Below are 22,024 nucleotides of genomic sequence, written 5' to 3'. Positions count from 1 at the left end.
ATGCATCACTTATATGTAAATATCTATGTAGTTAAACTCTAAGCACATTTTATATTGCATTCATAACTGTTAAGTGCCATGGATGTTGTTGTGGTAATTTGGAGCAGTGTGCGTGAGTTGGCGTGCGTGTGGTGTGGTGTTGGCTATGGACAGGACGGGTAGACACGGCTTGAGATCTTCGTTGGGACCCGATCCTTCGGGGTAGACACGGCTTGAGTTCTTCGCTGGAACCCCGATTTGGTTTATTAAGTGGAAGTTCGAGCTGAGTTCTTCGCTGGCACAGGTTGGAATAAGAGAGCTGTATAGGGGATCAGCTCCCATATATGTATTGTTTGACATTATCGGGTGTGTGAGTGCTCCAAATTACCTTTTTGCTGTTATGATGTGAAAATATTGCTGATGTTGCATTTCACTCTACAGGGTGCATTAGCTTTAGATAGTTATAGAGATTATGGTTAAAATTGATATTTTACTCTCTGAGTCGAACGCTCACTCCTGTTCATTATTTTTCAGGCTACAGGAGGATTTTGTTGTGGTTAACCTGCTTTTCTCCTTCGCAGGTCATCTATTCATGTTTGTATAATTCTGTTAACTTCTAGATTTCCGCATGTGTTAGACATATTTATTTGATGTGGGTCTGTAATATAAATTGTCATGTTGGACCTGTAAACTTATTATTATATGTATGTTTGTTGGACTGGATGAGGGAGCTGAGCTCCCATTTATTTTTATGACATTGAGTATGTGGAGGGTGAGCTGAGCTCCCCAATTGATTATATATTGTGTTTACAGGTCGGGTGAGTCAAAAACTCCCCGTTGAAAGGTCCACTTTATGGCCGGACTCTGTCCGGTTGAATTCTTGAAATTTAGCCCAAATGGGCCTTAGAGTTGGGTTAAGGAATAGTTAGGCTTACTACAGGCCTCGAGGGCTTTAGGCTGGCCCAGGTCCTAGTGCCGGTCTAGCCCATAGGTTGGGTCATGACAATCAAGGTGTTATAAACTGATAGAGGTGGCGAATTTACCTCCAAAGATTTCAATGATTTCTGTGAAGAGCATGGAATACATAGGGAGTTGACTGTAGCATATACACCTAAGCAAAACAGGGTGGCAGAATGAAAGAATCGTATGGTAGTTGAGATGGCAAGAAGCATGTTACAATCAAAAGGATTGCCGAATCAGTTTTGGGGAGAAGCGGTAGCTACAACAATTTATATATCAAATTTGTCCCCAACAAGAGCAGTACCAAATCAAACACCATATGAAGCCTGGAGGGGAAGGTGACCTTGGGTAAGTCATCTACGAATCTTTGGTTACATTGCATATGCATTGGTTGACTCCTATAAACGCAGTAAGCTTGATGAGAAATCTATCAAATGCATTTTCATGGGTTACTGTTCTAAAACCAAAAGCCTATGTACTATACAATCCTATCAACAGTACAGTAATCATTAGCAAGGATGTTATCTTTGATGAAGAAGCAAGATGGGAATGGCATGAAAGTGAAAATGGAGTGCAATTTGAAGTTCCAACAAGCATGGAGGCTTATTTAAATGAAAGACAATTGCAACACCTCCAAGATCTCCCTCAACTTCAGCTTCCTCAAGCATCTCAGCCTTGACAATTCCAGTATTGCACTCATTTCATATAGGCATTTTAAGATAGTTTTGCATACATTTTGCCCTTTTATTTTAGTATATTTTATGTTTTTAACTTTATTTTAACTTATTTGTTAACTTTAGTTACTTTATATTTGGTTTTTGTAATTTTGTTGTTTTTAATAGATTTTGTAGCAAATTGAAGGTCAATGAGTGCATTAGGAAGTGATTTGAAGAAATTTGAAACCCCTTAAGCATAGAGGAAAGTTAAAAAAATCAAGCCTTAGAAGATTAAGTTTGCCAAAATTAGCTTGAGACTTTGCTTATGATATTGATCAGGGTATGCCAAATTGCTTAACCTTAAGCCTGGGTCAAGCCGCAAGTCAAGCACAGCTTAAATCCAACACATTCAAGTTTTCATTCACAAACTTGTCAAGAATTACTTAGGATCCTGCTTGATATCCTGCTTAGGGTTAGAGCAGTGCTTACGGTACAACTCAGGTCAAGCTGGAAGTCAAACATGAACAGAAAAACTCATTTTATTTCAAACCTGCTGAGATTTACTGAAGGTCTGCTTAACCTTAAACAGACAGTGTATGCAGAGGCTGAAAATTGCTGAAGATGATGCTTAGGGTAAGCAGTACCCTAAGCAGACTGCCCAGAACATGAATAACTTTGCTGACATGGATATTTTTACACCTCACTTCCTATCTACTCCTTGGCTCTTATTTGTTTTTAGGGCAACTTTTGGGACCATATAAAAGCATCATTTTCTAGTTTTTGCCACAAGAAGTAACAATAAGAAAAAAAAAAGGAAAGAAAAAATTACAAAAAGAGAAAGGAGGAGGACACCATCAATTCTGAAGAAAGGAGCTGCTGTAGCCATTTCTGGAAGCTCCAAGACTTAGGGTTTTGGGTTCTTCTACTTGGTTTTTTCTACTTTTAGTCATCTTATTATGTTTTTCTTTACTTTTTCATCAATTTCTCTTGTAAACACCAATATAAGCGAGTAGAATCTTTGGATTTCAGAGTTGGTAAATATGTTTTAGATTAATCTGTGGATTTGGATTGGTTATTTTCATATTTTATAGTTTTGATTCTTTCCTTGTGTGCTAATTTACTTGCCTAATATTGATACTCATTGGGTATTGTATTAATCTTTGATTGAAGGATCGAAAGGTGAAGATCATTGATAGATAATCAAGGATTAGAACTTAAAATTACCTAGATTTAGAAATAAACTAAGGTTTTAAGATGATTTATTGATTGATTACAAAACTTAATGGGTTTTAAGTTAATCAAATATCACATGAAAGTAGGTTTGGTTTTCTTAAAATATACTTTGATTTGCTTGAAAAAGATATCAAAGGAATTTAGAATCAATTACCTTCAAACTCTATTTTCCCTTAAAATTAGATTTACCAAGACAAATTCCAATTAATTTATGCATAACCCCAAACTCTAGAATCAATTTTTATCATAATTAAACATTGATTTAAATTATCCGTTATTAATTTAGTTCAATTGCATCTAGATTTAGAATTTATTTGCTTGTTCTTTACCATTTTAGTTAGATTTATCAATTTTACTTTGCTCATTTACATTTACCATTTATTCATTAATCATTAGCATAAATAATCGCTTCATTCATAGTTTGGTACTCAAATGGCAAATCCTCGTGGGAACGATACTTGACTTATCACTTTATTACTTGATACGACCCGTATACTTGCGGATTCGCACACATCACTCCTCATCGCCACAAAGTTCATCCGATGATACTCCTCCACGAAAGACAAGGTGTCTAAGAGAAATCTATACAACAACACAAGCTATGTATGTGGCTAATCCAATTACTTTTGACGAAGCAGCAGAGAAAAAAGGATGGACAAAAGCAATGAATGAAGAACTTGCAGCAATTCAGAACAATAAGACTTGGGAGTTGGCGGATCTTCCCAAAAGCAAGAAGGCCATTGGTGTAAAATGGATTTTCAGAACAAAGTTTCATGCAGATGGGAGTGTACAGAAGCACAAAGCACGATTGGTAGCAAAGGGATACTCACAGCAGCAAGGTGTGGATTATGAAGACACATTTTCTCCTATTGCTCGGTTTGATACTGTAAGAACCTTACTTGCTTTAGCTGCTCAATTAAATTGGCCTATATATTAGTTTGAAGTTAAATTTGTTTTTTTAAATGAAGAATTAGAAGAAGAAGTTTATGTTTCACAACCAGAAGGCTTTGTTGTTTCTAAAAAAGAAGAACAAGTTTACAAGTTGAGGAAAGCCTTATATGGCCTAAAGCAAGCACCTCGGGCTTGGTATGCAAAAATTGATTCCTATTTCTTGCAGAATGGCTTTGAAATAAGTAAGAATGAACCCACCCTCTATACAAAAATGCAAGATAAAAATTTCCTTTTCGTCTGTCTCTATGTTGATGACATAATATATATGGGTTCATCTCCTTCTCTCATTGATGAATTTCGACTATGCATGAAGAAGGAATTTGGGTCTATTGCATTACTTTCTTGGAATTGAAGTGAAATAGGCTAAAGGAGGAGTGTTTTTCTCACAAAGAAAATATGCTGCAAATCTTCTTAAATGATTCAACATGGAAAATTGTAAAATGGTAGCCACACCCGTGAATGTGAATGAAAAGTTAAAAGTTGATGATGGAACTGGATCAATGAATGAAAAAATCTTTAGGAGTTTGGTTGGTGGATTGATCTACTTGACACACACAAGACCAGACATTGCATTCTCAGTGGGAGTGATCTCAAGATTAATGCACTTTCCTTCAAAGCATCATTTTGGAGCAGCAAAAAGAATTCTGTGTTATGTAGCAAGAACAATTGACTTTGGTATATGGTATGGTTATGAATCAAATCACAAATTACTCGGGTTTACTGATAGTAATTGGGCAGGTTGCATGGACAATAAGAAAAGCACTTCAAGGTACATTTTCAGTCTTGGATCAGGAGCAATTTCGTGGAGCTCAAAAAAAAAAAAAAAGCAACCACTGCACTATCATCCTTAGAAGCTGAATACATGGCTGCAACTTCATCAGCATGTCAAGTAATCTGGTTGAGACGACTTTTATTAGATCTTGGTCAGGAACAAAAGAAGCAACTGAAATTTTTTGTGACAACAAGGCTGCAATTGCAATGTCAAAAGATCCAGTCCATCATGGAAGAACAAAGCATATTGACATTCGGGTTCACTTTATTTGTGATCGTGTAAAAGATGGAGTAATAGCCTTGAAGTATTGCAGTATAGATGAGCAAGCATCTAATATTCCTACAAAGTCACTTTCCATGAGCAAGCATGAATACTTAAGAGCTCAGATTGGAGTTTGCAAGTTTGAATCAAGGGGGGTGTTGAGAACTGATTCAAACTTCAATTTTTCTGTTCCTATTTTTCTGGTGTGTTTCACATTTTCTTTTCTGTTATTTGAGTCATGCAAATGATGTTAAGTGATTCCTTATTTTTCTGAATTAGTTTGTTATTTTTATCTTTATTTGCCTATTTAATAGGCCGTCAAATAAAAACATAGCAGAGAGATTTTGTGCTTATCTATTATCTTTCAGTGTTTGAATTTTGTAAAAACTCTTCTAAGTTCCCAACATCTTTGTCATGAAAGTTCTTCCATCACATTTTATATATTTCCTTGATTGAATATCCACCATATGAAATCAATGTTATAACGTTTTGAGGGCTCAAAACCATCTGATATATTAGATCAATTTTAAGAAATTGTACTGAATTGTATATACAACATAATTAATCCATCCCTCAGAGTACTTGACGATACAATAATTTCTAGAAGCTTGCTTTGGACACATATTAACTAAACAAATTATTCTTCAATTCCTACTTGTTTTGTAGTTTCACTTTTATCCATGTCCTTGGATTTTTCATTCTTATTCTCGCTGCTGGATTGCTCAGATAAGTTAGCAGGAGGTTCATAATCATAGTCTTTCAAAAATACGAAAACCAGTAGTCGGCAAATGCAGTAGGAGACAGAACGCAGCAGGGGCAGATTCCAGTAAAGTGGAACCAAATTTGTTATGGAGTCGGGAAAAGAAATGACAAGAGCGGTGGTTCCCATGATGAGAAGGAGAGAGGCAAGCCAAGGAAGTTTGCCTGCTACTATATGTAATGCAGCCATGAACGCCAGCTAGAGACATCATTGAAAGAGCTACTCCGAAAAGTCTTTGTCCATTGTTAAAAGCCTTTGCAGCTACATAGACATCACCGAGCAATGCATAAAAACAGCACAAAATGCAGATGATGGAGCCATAGAAAGAGGCGGTGTTGCAAATCATGAACAACTGAAACACATGTTTATTTATCATTGTTGCTGTTCCTTTATCTGGGTTATTTTCAGGGCTATTATAACCACCGCGCAAGGCGAATCCAGCGGTAAAGGTGCCCGTGGCCGCAAGTGTTCCTGCCGTTAACAGAGCTCCAACTTGGTCCTTTATCCATTGAATTTTCGTTGGGTTTGGCGGCATGGAAGCAATTCGCTTTTCCTTATGTGTCTCTGAAACTATATTTCTTTGACACCCGGTTTCACTTAAGGCAGCTTCTGTTATATTCTGTACAAATCATATATAAAAGAAAAATAGAATTATTATTATTATTAGCTAATAATTAATTTAGAAGAAGAAGAATTATGCGATTTGCAATTTTATCTCTTCGAAAACGGAGATTTCCTTGTACTTGCAAAAAACATCGAAAGGAGTTAACATTTCATTGTTGAGAACACTTAGTTGAATCCCTTGTGGCGAGTGAGAGAAAGCACAACTGCAGGATGACAGTAACCTGCTGCCAAATGCAATGGAGTGTCTCCATTGATGTCTCTCTCATTCAAAAGCTTCGTCACGTTAGGAGTTGCCAATATGCACGTTATCTTTTCCTTTCATGGCTGCTACATGAAGAATATTTCTACCTTCTTTTGTGAGCAACTCTTCTGGATAAGGCCAGCACTCAACCAGCTCTTTGATTACCTTAACATTACCTGTTTCGGATGCCATGTGAATTGGAAAGTAGCCACCGTTGTCTTTGTCAAAGAAGGTTGCCCTAGATATGCTTAAAAGGATGCCAAGTGCATCCAGATCACCTCTCTGTGCTGCCCAGTGAAGTGGAGTTCCACCATATGCATCTTTGAACTGCACAAGTCGAGGATTTGTGGGGTGTGTGTGTGGAGAGGGTGGGTGGAGGTGGGACAGGTAGATTTTTTGCTGGCATAAAATAATGAGAAATTCTCGTGTGGACTTAGTCTACATCATGATTGTAGACTAATCCAACGATAAAATGCGTTCACAATTGAAGAATAATTATCACAAACACAAACATGCATATGTCTATTCATAATATATAGAAAGAAAAGAACTGTAATTCCCGCTAATAAATACCTAATCTTCTTTCATTTATGGCAACATGAGCTGGTGAGTTCCCTTGTAGCCTTGAGAGTACGTCGCCATAAAGGGTTGCTGGAGGTTCCTTTTCCAATAGTAAATGAAGAATCTCCTTATTTCCAGTTTTGATTGCCATACACAGTGGAGACAAGCCTTCCCTGTTTTCACAATACCACACTTCTTGATCTTCAAGAATCAAGAATCAAGCCATTTCATAGTGACCCTTCATCACAGCCTCGTGCAACGCAGTGTTTCCAAGCTTATTCTTCATCATAATTAGTCGACTTTTAGTAATATTCGTTTCTAGATTCTTATTTGGGCCATTCTCGGAAGTAGAGGGAGATAAGCTTGAAACATCCGCAGTAGAAAATTCTTTTGCACACCTTACAAGAATTTCAACGGTCTTCAGAATTCCTATTCTAGCAGCAAAATGCAGAGCAATATCGCCTGTCACATCACTACATGAAATTAAAAAAAATGAATGCAAAAGTTACCGATCAATATATTTTATGAGTAATTAGGATTATTAATAATAAAATTTTTTAGTTCATAGATTTTAATATAAGTAATTTTGATCGATAAAAAATATTATTATCAAATTTATTAATGACCTATTTCGTAGATATATTAAAATTATTTTTAGATAATTTTGTAGAGTTCATACACTGATAAATTATTAACTATTTACGAATGATACATTTTATTGATAATTATTGATGATAATAAATTATCATAAATAATTATTGACAATAATAAATTATTATAAGTAATTATCAATGATAACTGATAAATTTTCATTAGTAATTTTTATTTCATATTTTTAATTTAATTTTTTAATTTTTAATTTAATTTAACTTTTAAATTTAATTTAATTTAAAATTTTCATTTAATTTAATTTTAATTTACTTTTTAAATTTTTTGTTATTTTTTAATTAAATATTAATTATTTTAATTTAAATATAAAATTGTTTTTTAAGATTTAAATGATTTAAAAAAAAATAACTAGTGAGCCCAAAATATGTTCATATATTGTCTATGCCACAATTGCTATATGTCTTTCCTTTTATAGAGAAATTAATTCATCTCCTATTAATTCATAATCGATATGGAAATTTTATATTTTTTGTGATTCACTGATGGACTACCGACAAAATCAATATTTGTTGGTAATTACCAATGAAATATTTTTGTAACTAAAATTTTTTAAGTTTTTGTAATTTTTTTTAATTTTCTTCTTAATATCACAAGCTGTTTATTGATAATTATCGATAAAAAATTTTCGTAGGTAATTTATTATAAAATCTTATTTTTATTTTCTTTTTAATATTACTAACAAAAGATGAGTTGGTTGGTAATTACCGATGAAAAATTTTAGTAGATAATTTATTTTAATTTTTTTCTATTTTTTTAATATTATCAATGAAATACGGTTCATTAATAATTACCGTATGAAAAATTTTCACAAGTAAAAGTTTTTAAATCTTTTAAAATTTTTTTAAATATTACCAACTAAATATGGTTCGTTGATAATTACTAATGAAAAATTTTTGTAAGTAAAAGATTTTAAGTTTTTAAATTTATTTTTAATATTACCCACTAAATACAGTTTGTTAGTAATTATCAACGAAAAATTTTTATAGGTAATTTATTTTAAAATTTTATTTTTTTATTTTTTTTAATATTACCTAAAAAACTACTTCATTGGTAATTACTGATAAAACATTTTTGTAAATAATTTATTTTAATATTTTTTTCTATTTTCATTTTAACATTATCGAACAAATATGATTGATTGGTAATTATCGATGAAAAATTTTTATTAATAAAAGTTTTTAAATTTTTTTAAATTTTATTTATTTTTTTTAATATTATCGACTAAATATGGTTCATTAGTAATTACTGACGAAAAATTTTCTTAAGTAATTTATTTTAAAATTTTATTTTTATTTTCTTTTTAATGTTATCTATAAAAAACGAGTTCATTGGTAATTATCGACAAAGCATTTTCGTAGTTAAAATTTTTTAAGTTTTTGAATTTTTAAAATTTTTTTTTAATATTATCGACCAAATATGAGTTAGTCAATAATTACCAACAAATCTTTTCATAAGTATTTTTTTTATTTGATCGCTAATTTTGCTATCAATGATAGGTACTATTTTTACCTACGAAATTACGTCGTTAGTAATCAGTCGATAATTACAAATTTATTTAAATTTTATTTTTTTTATCATGTTAATAAATTACTAACAAAATTCGATGGTTGATAATTTTTTAATTATTTTTAAAATTTCTTGTAACGCATCTACTTGAAAATAAGTCCTGGAAAATGATGGGCAATGAATTCAACAATATCATAATTTTTAAAATTTACTGCCAAATGAAGCAATGAATTCAGGGGTGAATGACCGTACCAGGGTAACTCGGAAACAAAAAATACTGAAATGGGCTAATAAATCCAAAAATTACGAAGAGGGGGTGGGTGTCAGTGGTCAGCGCCTGGGACGCTATTCAAAATAGCGCCCGAACTCCGGACGCTGTTCAAAATAGCGTCTGAACTCCGGACGCTATTCATATTAGCATCCGAAGTTGAATAGCGTCCGGATGCACGCCACCTGCAACCACCTGCAAGAACCTGCACGCACCCCAGATGGAATATTACGTCCCATCTGTAACCCTCGAGACGCTAGTTTTATTAGCGTCCTGTGCTCCGGATGCTAATTATATTAGCATCTTGTAGCTCCGGAGGCTAATATAATTAGCATCTTTGTTCGTGGCATGCTGCTGATCTTGGGGACGCTAAACGTTATTTTGAATAGCATTTTGAGGTCAGGACGCTATTTTGAATAGCATTTTCTTTGGAACGCTATTTAAAATAGCGTTTTTTCTGTTGGAACGCTATTTTTATCAATGTTTTTGTGTTTTTCACCCCCTTCCCGTAATTATCCAACATTCTAACCCATTTCAGTATATTATTTTTTAAATTACCCTTGTACGGTCAATTCCCCTGAATTCAGCGAGGGGCCTGCTTGATCAAAGATGGGCTGCAGAGATGGATTTTTCTAAAACCGTTAGCGAGGCTTCAAGGAAGTTGTCAGCATTGCATTCCCTTGCTTCTTTATATAACTCATGATCTATGAAGATAGGTTGCGCTCCTTGTGCCAATTCTGGCATTCCTTCTGCTATCATCGATGTTAGTAGCTGCTTGCTTCTCTGCTCCAACCTTCCTTCTTCACCTACACGTACACTGAGATCCATCAAGGCTTTGAAGACACTGAAAGCTTCTACTGACACGGTTAAGGGACACAAGGAGAAGGTTCCGCTTATTTGTGTGCAGAAGGGAGACAACAAGAATCCAACTATTTCGTTGATATATTCAAATTCAAGCTCATAACAAACATGAGAGACAGTGAACAATTAAAAATCCCATCCGTTGTGAGTGGCTAGGAGACACATATATATTCTGCTTTTTCTCAAGGAAGTCATCGAAAAAGTTAAAGCAGGAAGAAAAAGAAAAAAGAAAAGGCAAACGTGTTGTTTAATCACATCTCGTATGATCGATCTCCTTCTTTTAAAGAATAAAAATTTCCTCACTCTGTACATTTGTTGATTAAAGATAATCTGTCAATTGGCTTGAGTTTAATGGGTCATACCAGGATCACATCCCCAATGAGTCAATTCAGACCATTACCCTTATCTATTATTAAAGTAATAAGATATTAATTTTTGAGAATTATTTCGATGATAATTTTTTAGTTATCGAAAATTTTTTGAGACTTCGGACAATAATAAATCCAACCGTCAAATTATAAATTATAAAAATTTATTAAGGTATATAATAAATTGTTAAAATTACACGTGTAAATTTTACTCTTCTTCACTCTTCTTCTTCACAAAATAAGTTCTCTCCAGTTTGTAGAGGAATCAAGGTATTGATGCAAGTGAATCCAATCAAAGTAAGGCAAAAACCCATAACCTTCTGCATAAACCCATAACCTTCTACATATAAGAAGGAAGAAAGCAGAAAGCGCGAGAAAGTAAAGGGCACAGTGGAATATATATATATATATATATATATATATATATATATATATATATATATATATAGCGATGAAATAACTATTTATTTTAATTAATAAGTGCGACGATAAAATTAGAAAAATAAAAAATACAAAATTTACGTAATTTGTTGTTAAAAAAAAAAACAGTAGTAATGTCTGCTGATAAGTATCTAATCTTTTTTTCATTTATGGCAATACGAGCTGGTGAGTTCCTTGTAGCCTTGAGAGTACATCGCCATAAAGGGCTGCTGGATGTGGTGAAAAATTACCTCCTTGCTCAAAACAAGAATCCTCACACAATTCCTATACAAGCAAATCACTGCCCATCCAAGGCTTCCATATAATTTAAGACTCATCCTCTGTTTTCTTTCAAATATAATAATGATTCATAATTAAAAGACAAATATTAATCAACAAATTAATTAGTCATCATTTCATGTTAAAACACATATATCATATAACTATCTTGACGATACGAGAATCAGTGGGATCACAATCTCACACACTTTGCAACGTCCTCATCTCAGCATTGTGTTATGTTAATACTATTGTGCTTGATACAATTATTAAGCTAGGACGGGAACTTAGATATATACTGTGGTTCGTTGGTATCTCGAGTATCTCCATCTTATTTATATTTGCGGATAATTTTTCTATGTATGCTTACCAACTTCACACAAATTTTTAATTAGGACTAAATAATTTTCAGATAAAATTACTTGATTTAAAATAATTAATTCAAGTTATTTTTAGTAATTGAGCTCTCAAGCAAGTTTAAAAGCACGAAGAATAAGAAATATAAAAAGCAAAAGTGTTGTTTAATCAGATCTTTTATCGATATAGAATAAAGTGTTGTCTGAAAAAAAGTGTTTGCTTAATCCTCTCATACAAGTATAGTCTCATCAATTTTCGAAATATAAAACCCTATCGGACCCCAATCAATCAAGAGTTCACTAATAGTTGAGCTAAAGCTCAAATTGAAGCTTTTCAATCAATAATCAGCAAGGTGAACGTGTAATGCGTTACAACAAGAATCCCATGTCTAGCTCAAGGTTTTGTGCTATTTTTTTTTCCTTCTTCTTCTTCACAAAATAAGTTCTCTGACGACGAATAGGGAGACAAGGTATTGATGCAAATGCAAGAGAAACCGATCAAAGTAAAGTGCACTTCATCCCATTGATAGAAAGCCTCAGACCTGTTTTCTGAGTAGCTGATTCAAGGTTGTGATTTTGGGCTGTTGTAAATATGATGACGAGTATAGAAGAACTTAATTGGAGACAGAGACATCAGAGGTTAGATGCACTGAAGGCTTCACAATACCCAGAGCAGAAGAACGATGGGGTAAAAGAAATGATGGATGATGGATTATATGAAGTAACGAAGGAGGACAACGTCGACGCCTTCATTGATGAGCTGGAGCTGGTTTCGTCACAAAGCCAACTTTCTTTGATGAACATGATTTTCAATCATGTTAGTCCCTCTGGAAATAACTTGCTTCATGTTGCATCTAGCTGTGGAAGCAAAGAGATTACAGAACTCCTTGTTAGCCATTTTCCTTGCTTAATCGCTGTTAAGAACTTCCAGGGTGATACTGCACTTCATGTTGCTGCCAGAGCTGGAATGCTGAACACATCAACGATTTTCATCAATTATGCAGTCAACTACAAGGAATCATATGGCTTACTAAGGATGAGGAATGAAAAAGGAAACACTCCTTTGCATGAAGCAGTGATCAATAAACACCATGAAGTGGCCGAACATCTGGTTTTCTATGACCATCAATTGGCATACTGGCAGAACGGAGAAGATGCTCTCCAAGCAGAAGAGAAAGGAAAGTCTCCATTGTATCTAGCAGCGGAAAATGGCGATGAGAAAATGCTTGACATTCTTTTGCAAGGTATAGCTAGAGATGGTGATATCAAATCACTGCTGCAAGGAAGGTCTCCAGCGCATGCTGCTGTAATGAAGAAAAATTTAGGTAAGCATAACTAGTTACAGAATGAGCACACACGCGCACGTATTACTGTGTTGTTATATGTGTACTATGTATTGGGCAGTGATCATATATAGTGATAATCATAGAATAAAAAACTATTATTTTCTTTGAAATTTCAGACATATTGACACTAATGGTAAATAGAAGGCCAGAGCTATTGCAGTTTAATGAAATGGGAGAAAATCCAATTCATTTTGCATCTTCCATCGGCTATCTTAAGGGAGTTCAATTCCTGTTAAAAAATTATAGAAAAGGTACAATAGAGAAGAACGAAGAAGGCCTCTACCCTATTCATGTTGCATGCAAAAAGGGCAAACTAGAAGTAGTAAAGGAGTTGCTTAAAGAATGGCGTGATCCAATGGATTTTCTCAATGAAAAAGGGCAGAACATCCTTCATGTTGCGGCATTGAATGGAAGGAAAAATGTGGTTGAGTATATACTCGGAGATGATCGGTTTCAGGAACTTGTAAATCAGAGAGACAAAGATGGAAATACACCTTTGCATTTGGCTACAAAACACAACCGTCCAACGGCAGTGTACGCTCTGGTGAGGGACCGCCGTGTCCTTCAGGATGCTTTAAACAATGAAAACATGACTCCGTATGGTGAAGCTCAGAGACAATCTAAAAAGTTGGATCAAAATGCTGAACCTGAGACACAATCTACGAAGTTGCTGGAAAATCTGGAAATACCTATTTCAGATGGCAAGGTATGATATATGCATTATTAATTAACCATTATTTTATATATTGTGCGGATATTTTTATTTTTTAAAATTATTAATAAAATAAATAATAAAAATATGTAGTATCTAAATTTATAAAAAAGTATTAAAAATATGTAAAAAAAAAACCTTAAATTGTAAGAACATACATTGTAAATATTTGTGAAAACTTTTATTCATCATCTTCACACACTTTTTTTTTACTATAACTTCGAATACACTGGAGACTATGACATTATATATGCCATTGTTTATTTATTAATTATTTTTCATTTTATTAATTATTTTTTATTTTACTAGTCATTAGCCTATTTATTTTTCTATCATTACTCAGTTTTGTAATATTTATATAAATATATATTTATGTAGATTTTATGTTAAAAGTTAAGAAATTGGGAAATGACGTTAATAAGTGATTAGTGATAATAATATGAACATAAATTTAATAAGATCAATAAATATTATTTAATATATACATATTAACAATTAATAATAAAATATAGCTAAAAAAGATAAAAATAAGATGCATTAAAATTATGAGTAATCACTCAGTTATTTGATTGTATTTTAATTATTTATACATATTAGTTCTAAATTTAAGAATATTTTACAATCATGATTCATAAATATAAATATATATATTAATTTTATTTAAATTTTTATATTAAACATTAATAAACTAAAAAGTCACGATAAGACTAATAATTTTTATTTAATATACAGATATTAATTATTATCAATGATAAAAATCTGCATTTTTTGCAATTTTAATTTATAAATATAGATATATTAATTTTTTTCAATTTTTATATGTTAAGTATTAAAAAATTAAAAGATCATATGTTAAATAGTGGTAATAATAAGATATGGGTAAAATAGATAAATGAAAAAAGAAATCTAAAAGAGTGTCACTGTCACTTTTAGATAAATTTATTTTAAAGACAAATTTTAGTATGCTTACATAAATGTATATACTTGTCGTGTGGGTCGTGATCATATTATATATGTATTCATATTATTAATTTACATAATTCTCTCTTATTGTATTTGAATAACTCGAGTTAATATTAAATTAATAGCAAAATAGCATACCACAACCACCATTTAATTCAAATGCTTTCTTTTGATGCAGCACAAGCAACTTCGTCCAAAGACTCATAAGGACTCACATGGCAATAGGAGAGATTATTATGGAGTGGTATACGTTTACTTTTTTCTGAAATTGAAGGAGAGAAAAAAAATGAATTGAAAGCTCCACTGAATCAAATTTTTTGTTTGTGCAATTATGCAGCTAATGACACATGCAATCTTATTCCTTTCTGGGAACCTTCGGGAACACCTAATTGGTTGCCTTACTGTCGAAAGCAAGCGCCCATCTAAAGAGGATATAAATAACAGGATACAGATTCTTCTGGTGGTAGCAGTACTTGTTGCTGGCGCAAGCTTTGCTGGTACTGTGCAGGTGCCTGGAGGCAGTAATGATCTATCCCAAAAAGTAAAAATCCTCAAGCATTTATATTTTCTATATGACTTGCTAGCATTGAATTTCTCGGTGGCAGCATCTATAATCTTGTGTTGGGCACAATTATATGATCTGAAACTTTCACACCCTGCGATTTGTTTAGCTTCATGGTTGGTTGGTGCCTCTATTTTCCAAATGTTCATGGCATTCCTGTTTGCTTTGGGCATAGACGCAGTTGATTTCAATCTCATTTTTGTGGCTACATTTGCCGTAGGAGCTATTTTTCTGCTTATTCAAACTATCCTTTTTCTTCCATTGTTTTTCGTTCCATTCCTTACTCCACTAAGCTTCAACAAAATTTTCGAAAATCTAGTTTCTCCTTTCATATATTTCTGGATGTTTTTCCTCCATTTCTGTTTCCAAGACGTTCTTGACAGGCTTAATTTTACAGAAGAGGAAGAAAACTAGTTGTGATTCTATTCGTTTTTCTCAAGTGATTGTGAGAATAATTTGAACTTCTTGTCTATTTCTGTTTCTACTTTGATTGATTATTTGGAACAGCTTGTATTTGCTTATTTAAGCCTTATTTGTAATCCAAAAAAACAAAACTGTTTGCATGTACTCAATTAATTATTGGTATGTAATTTGTATTTGTTCTTTCTTCACATTATTCGATTAAAAAAAATTCAAAACTTAATTTGATTAAATCGATAATCATGGGATTTTCTATCCAAGTGGGCCCAATGCTGACAAAGCAGTGGTCCAATCAGGGCCCACATGGTAGACTATGAGAGAGAGATCGATTGCTTCAACCTCTGTCAACGTGTATATATATAAAATATAATCACAGGAAGAAGAAGACGCGTGAACAAATTGATCTTCGCCACGTAATCCCATTGTGCGTTGGATCCTACAGGGTATTGCAGAGGAGTTCTATTAGTGCTAGGCCAGCAGCTAACCTTTTTTTACAAAGACAAACAGAGAAACCTTTCTGTTTTCAGCGAAAGAAACCTTAGCTTAGCCTTAATTAGCTACCCACCAATTTCGTTCTCTGTCTCTCTCTATTCCTCTCTGTTTTCTTCTGAGGTATCGATCATATCAATCTAAAGAGACGCCATGGCTGGTTTTGAGCAGCAGATGAAGAAGAGAGCCAAGGAGCTCAAGATTTTTTTCAAGAAAGGGTTGAAGATTGTTGGTGAATCTTGCAAGAAGGGCTGGAACAAAGTCAAGCATCTCAAACGTTAGATTTTTCATTTTCTTTTATATATATATATATATCAACATGTGTACATATTTATTAGAAACTTATTTATTTCTTTATATATGTTGTGTTCTTCCTTTCTCTATTTGAGAATATGATTTTTTTTCTTTTTTTTTTTCCTCTGCACAAATATGAAGTATTTTTTCTGATTTATAACTGAATAAATATTTAGTATATTAATTTATGAATCCTCCTAAAAAAAAAAAAAGCCAAAAGCTCAATTTTAGTTCCTCAATTAAACCCTTTAATTATGTAAATTTAATTTGATTATTAATCGAGTCGAATTGATACTATCGTTAATGTTTACTAATTCAAGCTTTGTTTGTGTTTGGATTTAGCTTTGTGTTGTTGATCTCCTTGATCTCTCTCCTCCTTTAACAAAACTGAAATTAGTAATTTTATAATAAAAAAAAATCCTTAATAAAATATTATATTACGTCAAAACAACAATCCTAAATCTGATTTTATTAATCACTATTGATTAGCACTTAATTACCATCACCAAATCAAATATTTTCACAATGAAGTAAATATCAAAAGCAAAACTGTCATTAGTGCCTCTCCTCCACCAAATCCTAATGGAAGTTTCAACTGAAGTTTCAAGTTAGGCCTTTAAGTCAGTTCTACTGAAATTATCTTAAACACTATATATTTTGAGTTTGAATTCCAATTAAAATCATTTATTAAAAAAAAAAAAAAACACTACTTGTTTTGCATTAGGGCTTTGCCCAAATTCGACTTATCAAATTTAATTAATTAAATCATTAAAAATTATCTTTAATCAATTGTTATTTAAAATTATAATCTATTAAATTATAGTAATAAAATTAATAATTATAACAATATTATTATTTTGTATAATTATATAATTTAATTATATTTTTAATTTTATAATTATGTTATAATTATATAATTATTTCCAGAGTTATAAAAACTTAAATCTTGCCTTATACAATTTGTTAGTAGAGGAGATTTTGGAACCTCACACTTTTAACTCAACTCAACTCAACTAAATTTTTATCCCAAAAATTTGGGGTCGGCTATATAGATTCGCTTTATCCACTTTGAACGATTTTGAGTTAAATCCTCAGAAATGTATAATGCTTATAGGTCATATTGTACTACTCTCCTTCTAGTCAATTTAGGAACCTCACACTTTTAACTAATAGAAAAAAATTTACTTAGAAAACTAATAGAAAAAAAAAAGATATAATTTTTTTAATAAAGGTATGAATTTGGTGAAAATTAAATTAATCCAACTAAATGCTTAGTTAATTGAATTTTTAATCGAAACAAGCAAAAATTGAAAGAAAATAAAATATGATCAAATACAAAAATATTAAGTCACTTATAGTTATAATTAAATCAAGTATAATATCACATTTATGTTATAATTTAATTAATTAATTATTAATAAAAATATTTAAAAATAATAACTATGATTTATTATTAATAAAAGAATAGTTAGTAATATTTTCGAAAAAATAGCTATAAATAAAATTGTAAAAATAATTATAAAAATATATTTAAATTAATTTTTATTAATATATTAAATAATAAAATTTTGATTATTAATTCAATTATTAAATAAAAAATAACCAATTCAATAATAAAAAATAAGAAAATTTTAAAATTATTAATTAAAAATAAATCAAATCAAATTTGTTTAAAATGAATTTCATTAAATGAGTTTAGTTATTTAATATAATATAATATTTTTCATTTTTAGAAAAAACTGTCGTATTACCCCAACCCGCCACTGTGGTATCCAAATCTGAAAATTCGAATCTTCTTCTCCCTGTATGAATCAACGTCCAACGGCAATCTAATACTTTACTTCCACCATAAATCGCTACCGTTCATCATTAGTGATGACAACTTGGAACAACCATCGGACGGCAGATCATTCATCACAACACATTAAAGCAGTGCTCCACGCAACACGTTTGCAGTAATCATTGATCTCATCTTAAATGTTAAGACACGCGTTTCTCGCGCTTCTGTATGTTAAAAAACTAAATTTCAGTTAGCAGTCGTTTTATCGTCTCTTCTCTTCCCCTTTCTCTCTCTGTTTTCTTTCATTTTCTCATCGTTTCTTGCATCTCTTTCTTTCTTTCTATCGAAGCACCCTCATAATTCTTTTCTGCTCGTTAAAAAATGGAGATGTCAATGGAGGATTCGTACTCTCACGCTCTAATGCTTTCCATGGCTCGCGTCTCGCTCTCTGTGGCTGTACGGAGTCGACGGTCTCAACCGAATGTTCCCAGACAGACCACGATACGAATATGTAAAGTTAGAATTAACTGAACACTCTGGTCTAGTTTCTTTTCAAGTAGTTTCTTTGATTGCATTTTTTCTAACTGCCTTTTCTTGTGGACCTGGAACTCCAAGAATTGAAGATATCTTATGGTTTTATTTTGAATTTGATCGCTTTCGAGTTTGGATCTTATTTGCATGTTGGAATTTGGAAAATTTTCGTGGTCAATCAAGCTTTAGATTTTGAAATTCAGGGTTTCTATGATGTTGTTATGTATTTTAAGCTCCTTAGGGTTTCATGTGATGCCTGGAAGCTTTTTCCCCGCTGTCGTCTTCAAGGGGTCCAATGGGCTTCTTGGAATCTGAGTGTTGGGGAACGTTATCGTGAAATGTGAATTTTCTATAGGATATTTGGTTCTTTAAGTTTCTCTGTTTTCAATAACTCAAAAAACAAAATTTGAATTTGCAAATTTTAGTTTGGGGCAATTGGAAGAAGTGAAGAGTGCAATTCAATTAAATTTGAGATTTTTGGTGGGAAGTTTTTGGATGGCGGGAAGGTGGCAGTTAGGCTTGCCGAAGATGGGTGCCAGCAGTTTGAAGGAGCAGTTAGCTAGAACTACCCTGCACAATGTGAGATCACAAGGACATCCTTATGTGGAGCTTCGTGAGGATGGGAAGCGGTTCATATTCTTTTGTACTCTGTGTCTTGCACCATGTTACAGTGATTCTGTGTTGTTTGATCACTTAAAGGGTAATCTTCACACTGAGAGGTTATCTGCTGCTAAGCTTACTCTTCTGAAACCAAATCCATGGCCTTTCAGCGATGGTGTTCATTTCTTTATGAATTCAACTGAGAATGACAGACAGTTGGCCATCACAAATGGTAATCAGAATAGGTTGTTGGAGTCTAAAATCAATGGTAACAATCTTGCTATTGTGAAATCTGATACAAATTTGAAATCTAATGGCAATGGGCATGTTGGATGCAATAAGGATATGAGTGGCAATGGAGAAACTTGTGATCTAGTGATTCCTGGTGTACTTGTTAGGGATGAAATTTCTAACTTGAAAGCCAGGTTTGTGGGTTCTGGACAAATTGCTGCAAGGTTCTGTGAGAAGGATGGCAGTATAAACGAGATTAGTAGGATATGGTGTGAGTGGTTAGGGGAAAATAGTCCTGTTCATGATGACAAGGTCGAGGTTTTGGATCATGAGTTTGCTGTTTTGACTTTTGCTTATAATTATGATTTAGGAAGAAAAGGGTTGCTTGATGATGTAAAGTTGTTACTCTCATCCAGTCCTACAATAGAGTCTGAGAATGAGGAGGGGGCTAATAGGAAAAGGAAAAAATCTTTTTCTGACCCTGAGGATATCAGTGAGTCTTTGAGTAATCACTACTATTCATATGGTGAAGAATCTTCAGCTTCAAATGGTGGCTCTTCTAGATTGCTGTTGGATCAATATGATGACCAGCTTCTTCATTCAAGGTTTATATCAAACAAGACCATAAGGCGAGAGTTGAGACGGCAACATCGCATAGCAGCAGAAAGAATGTGTGACATCTGTCAGCAAAAGATGCTTCCAGAGAAAGATGTAGCAAGCCTCATAAACGTGAAGACAGGAAAACTTGCCTGCAGTAGCAGAAATGTGAATGGGGTAACAATTTCTACATTGCATATGGTTTCCTCAAGTTTTCTTTCGTGCTACCTGTCTTGTGCATTGCATTACTTATTATGGTCTCTTTGTACATCTGAGTCATGAAAGTTGTTTCACTAGTTTGGTTGCAAGCAAAACATTCAGAACTTGTTTGATGCTGTTTAATGTATTAACATGTAGGCGTTTCATGTTTTTCACACTTCCTGCCTCATACACTGGATACTTCTTTGTGAGTATGAAACGGCTAGAAATCAATCAGTTACTCCAAAAGCAAGAAGAAGATCTAAGAGGAAGAATGGTGGTAAATCTAATAAAACGGGCAAGGATGGAAAGGTGAAAGCATTAAAAAGCCAAATTGATTCTGTGTTCTGTCCAGAGTGCCAGGGCTCTGGGGTGAAGATGGAGGAAGATGAGCTGGAGATGCCAACTATCCCCCTCTCAGAGGTTTGCTTTCTGTGTATCTCTTATTGATGTGGTTCCATTAATGTTGATGGTCATTTCTTGCCTTAGGTGTTCCATGTTATGTTGCTGGAAATTTCTGAAAAATGAAAATTTCCAAATTAAATAACCAACTTCCAGTGTATATACTTTTTATATTGACAAAGGGATATGCAACGAGAAAATAAATTGTTTTCAAACCTCATGGGTTTGTTGGGCAGCCCTTACGTAGGTTTTTATTAAACTTAAAGAAGGATCTCGAGGGGATAAAAAGGAAAAAGAACCAGATATATGTTTGTTGGCGAAAATTAAGCAATCTTCATTCTCAGTTCCATGGTTTTCTTATTTCAGATGTTCAAATACAAGATTAAGGTGAGTGATGGACGCAGAGCATGGATGAAAAGTCCTGAAGTGTTGCAAAATTGCTCGATTGGTTTTCATTTTCCATCCCAGTTAGAAGAACCTGTTCAGGTATTTGAATCTCTGCATGCAACATTTGTCATTGAAGAACCAAAGTCATTTTGTTGAACTTTCTTCTCAATTTTCTGCAGGAAAAGGTGTTACCGCTGAAACTGTTGCATTTCTACAAAGCTGATGAGTAAAGTTTGGCACAATTTCCATTTGCTGAATCAAGATTTCACTTTAGTTTCGTTCGTAGGATGTAGGTTTCTCTCTCTAGCAATTGTCTAACATTTTCTTGAAGATAGAAGAAATGAACCTTTTTAAGACTGGATAATACGGTAGTAGAAATAGGTTTATGAAGTCATATACCTTTGTGGATAGCTGTCTTGTATAGCAATGAATAGACCTGTTGTCTAACTGGGGGTGGATGAATACATGGGTGTACATTGCTGACAATTGTCTGCCTGTAAATGAATTGTAATGGTTGTCAATTGCGGATTTGACTCTGAAATGTTGAATTTTTCTACTGTTATACTTCTTTATTTTGAGCACATCTTTTCTTTATTAGGTAAATAAGATTCCATTGCTGGTTTAGAAAATACTTCTTGAATGAGCCATTTATTTATTAAATTGTGAGATCCATTTAAACGGGTTATTCTCTGTTTGCCTGCCTCCTGGCCTCATGCTGGCTCAAGGTTAACAATTGACCGCTTGTGCAGTCTTGTAGCACAGCGCAGATTTTTTTTTTTTCTTTTCT

The 22,024-nt window shown here is 33.1% G+C and overlaps 3 protein-coding genes across 3 annotated transcripts; 2 read left to right on the top strand and 1 right to left on the bottom strand.

Annotated features, from left to right (window-relative positions):
• Positions 1–5,449: 5,449 nt before the first annotated feature.
• Positions 5,450–9,680, bottom strand: LOC110668203 (uncharacterized). Its single transcript, XM_058128666.1, has 6 exons — positions 9,647–9,680; positions 7,397–7,460; positions 7,072–7,171; positions 6,501–6,764; positions 5,684–6,191; positions 5,450–5,568 (listed from the first exon to the last, which is right to left on the bottom strand). The coding sequence occupies exons 1-6, from the start codon at positions 9,678–9,680 to the stop codon at positions 5,450–5,452; spliced, it is 1,089 nt and encodes a 362-aa protein (XP_057984649.1).
• Positions 9,681–12,084: 2,404 nt separating this feature from the next.
• LOC110668217 (uncharacterized) lies at positions 12,085–15,880 on the top strand. The gene is made up of 4 exons (XM_058128407.1): positions 12,085–13,050; positions 13,188–13,777; positions 14,925–14,990; positions 15,084–15,880. The coding sequence occupies exons 1-4, from the start codon at positions 12,318–12,320 to the stop codon at positions 15,720–15,722; spliced, it is 2,028 nt and encodes a 675-aa protein (XP_057984390.1). The 5' UTR covers positions 12,085–12,317; the 3' UTR covers positions 15,723–15,880.
• Positions 15,881–18,502: 2,622 nt separating this feature from the next.
• Positions 18,503–21,818, top strand: LOC110668232 (uncharacterized). The gene is made up of 4 exons (XM_021829385.2): positions 18,503–20,427; positions 20,608–20,871; positions 21,217–21,336; positions 21,417–21,818. The coding sequence occupies exons 1-4, from the start codon at positions 19,318–19,320 to the stop codon at positions 21,465–21,467; spliced, it is 1,545 nt and encodes a 514-aa protein (XP_021685077.2). The 5' UTR covers positions 18,503–19,317; the 3' UTR covers positions 21,468–21,818.
• The last annotated feature ends 206 nt before the right edge of the window (positions 21,819–22,024 follow it).

This window comes from Hevea brasiliensis, chromosome 10, assembly GCF_030052815.1.
Source record: "Hevea brasiliensis isolate MT/VB/25A 57/8 chromosome 10, ASM3005281v1, whole genome shotgun sequence".
Classification (NCBI taxonomy): domain Eukaryota; kingdom Viridiplantae; phylum Streptophyta; class Magnoliopsida; order Malpighiales; family Euphorbiaceae; genus Hevea; species Hevea brasiliensis.
Note: the sequence above shows the minus strand (reverse complement) of the source record. Positions and strands in the feature narration are given on the sequence as shown.

What these genes read in the sequence shown, in the direction of transcription:
- LOC110668203 (XM_058128666.1), bottom strand. Translation starts at nt 9,680, where the DNA reads ATGGGACGTAATATTCCATCTGGGGTGCGTGCAG. An exon ending in TCCATCTGGGGTGCGTGCAG is followed by an intron (nt 7,461 to 9,646) that starts GTTCTTGCAGGT and finishes GTGATGTGACAG; the next exon opens with GCGATATTGCTCTGCATTTT. An exon ending in CCATGAAAGGAAAAGATAAC is followed by an intron (nt 6,192 to 6,500) that starts GTGCATATTGGC and finishes TGATTTGTACAG; the next exon opens with AATATAACAGAAGCTGCCTT.
- LOC110668217 (XM_058128407.1), top strand. Translation starts at nt 12,318, where the DNA reads ATGATGACGAGTATAGAAGAACTTAATTGGAGACAGAGACATCAGAGG. An exon ending in TACCTATTTCAGATGGCAAG is followed by an intron (nt 13,778 to 14,924) that starts GTATGATATATG and finishes CTTTTGATGCAG; the next exon opens with CACAAGCAACTTCGTCCAAA. An exon ending in GGAGAGATTATTATGGAGTG is followed by an intron (nt 14,991 to 15,083) that starts GTATACGTTTAC and finishes GCAATTATGCAG; the next exon opens with CTAATGACACATGCAATCTT.
- LOC110668232 (XM_021829385.2), top strand. Translation starts at nt 19,318, where the DNA reads ATGGCGGGAAGGTGGCAGTTAGGCTTGCCGAAGATGGGTGCCAGCAGT. An exon ending in GTAGCAGAAATGTGAATGGG is followed by an intron (nt 20,428 to 20,607) that starts GTAACAATTTCT and finishes ATTAACATGTAG; the next exon opens with GCGTTTCATGTTTTTCACAC. An exon ending in AGTTAGAAGAACCTGTTCAG is followed by an intron (nt 21,337 to 21,416) that starts GTATTTGAATCT and finishes AATTTTCTGCAG; the next exon opens with GAAAAGGTGTTACCGCTGAA.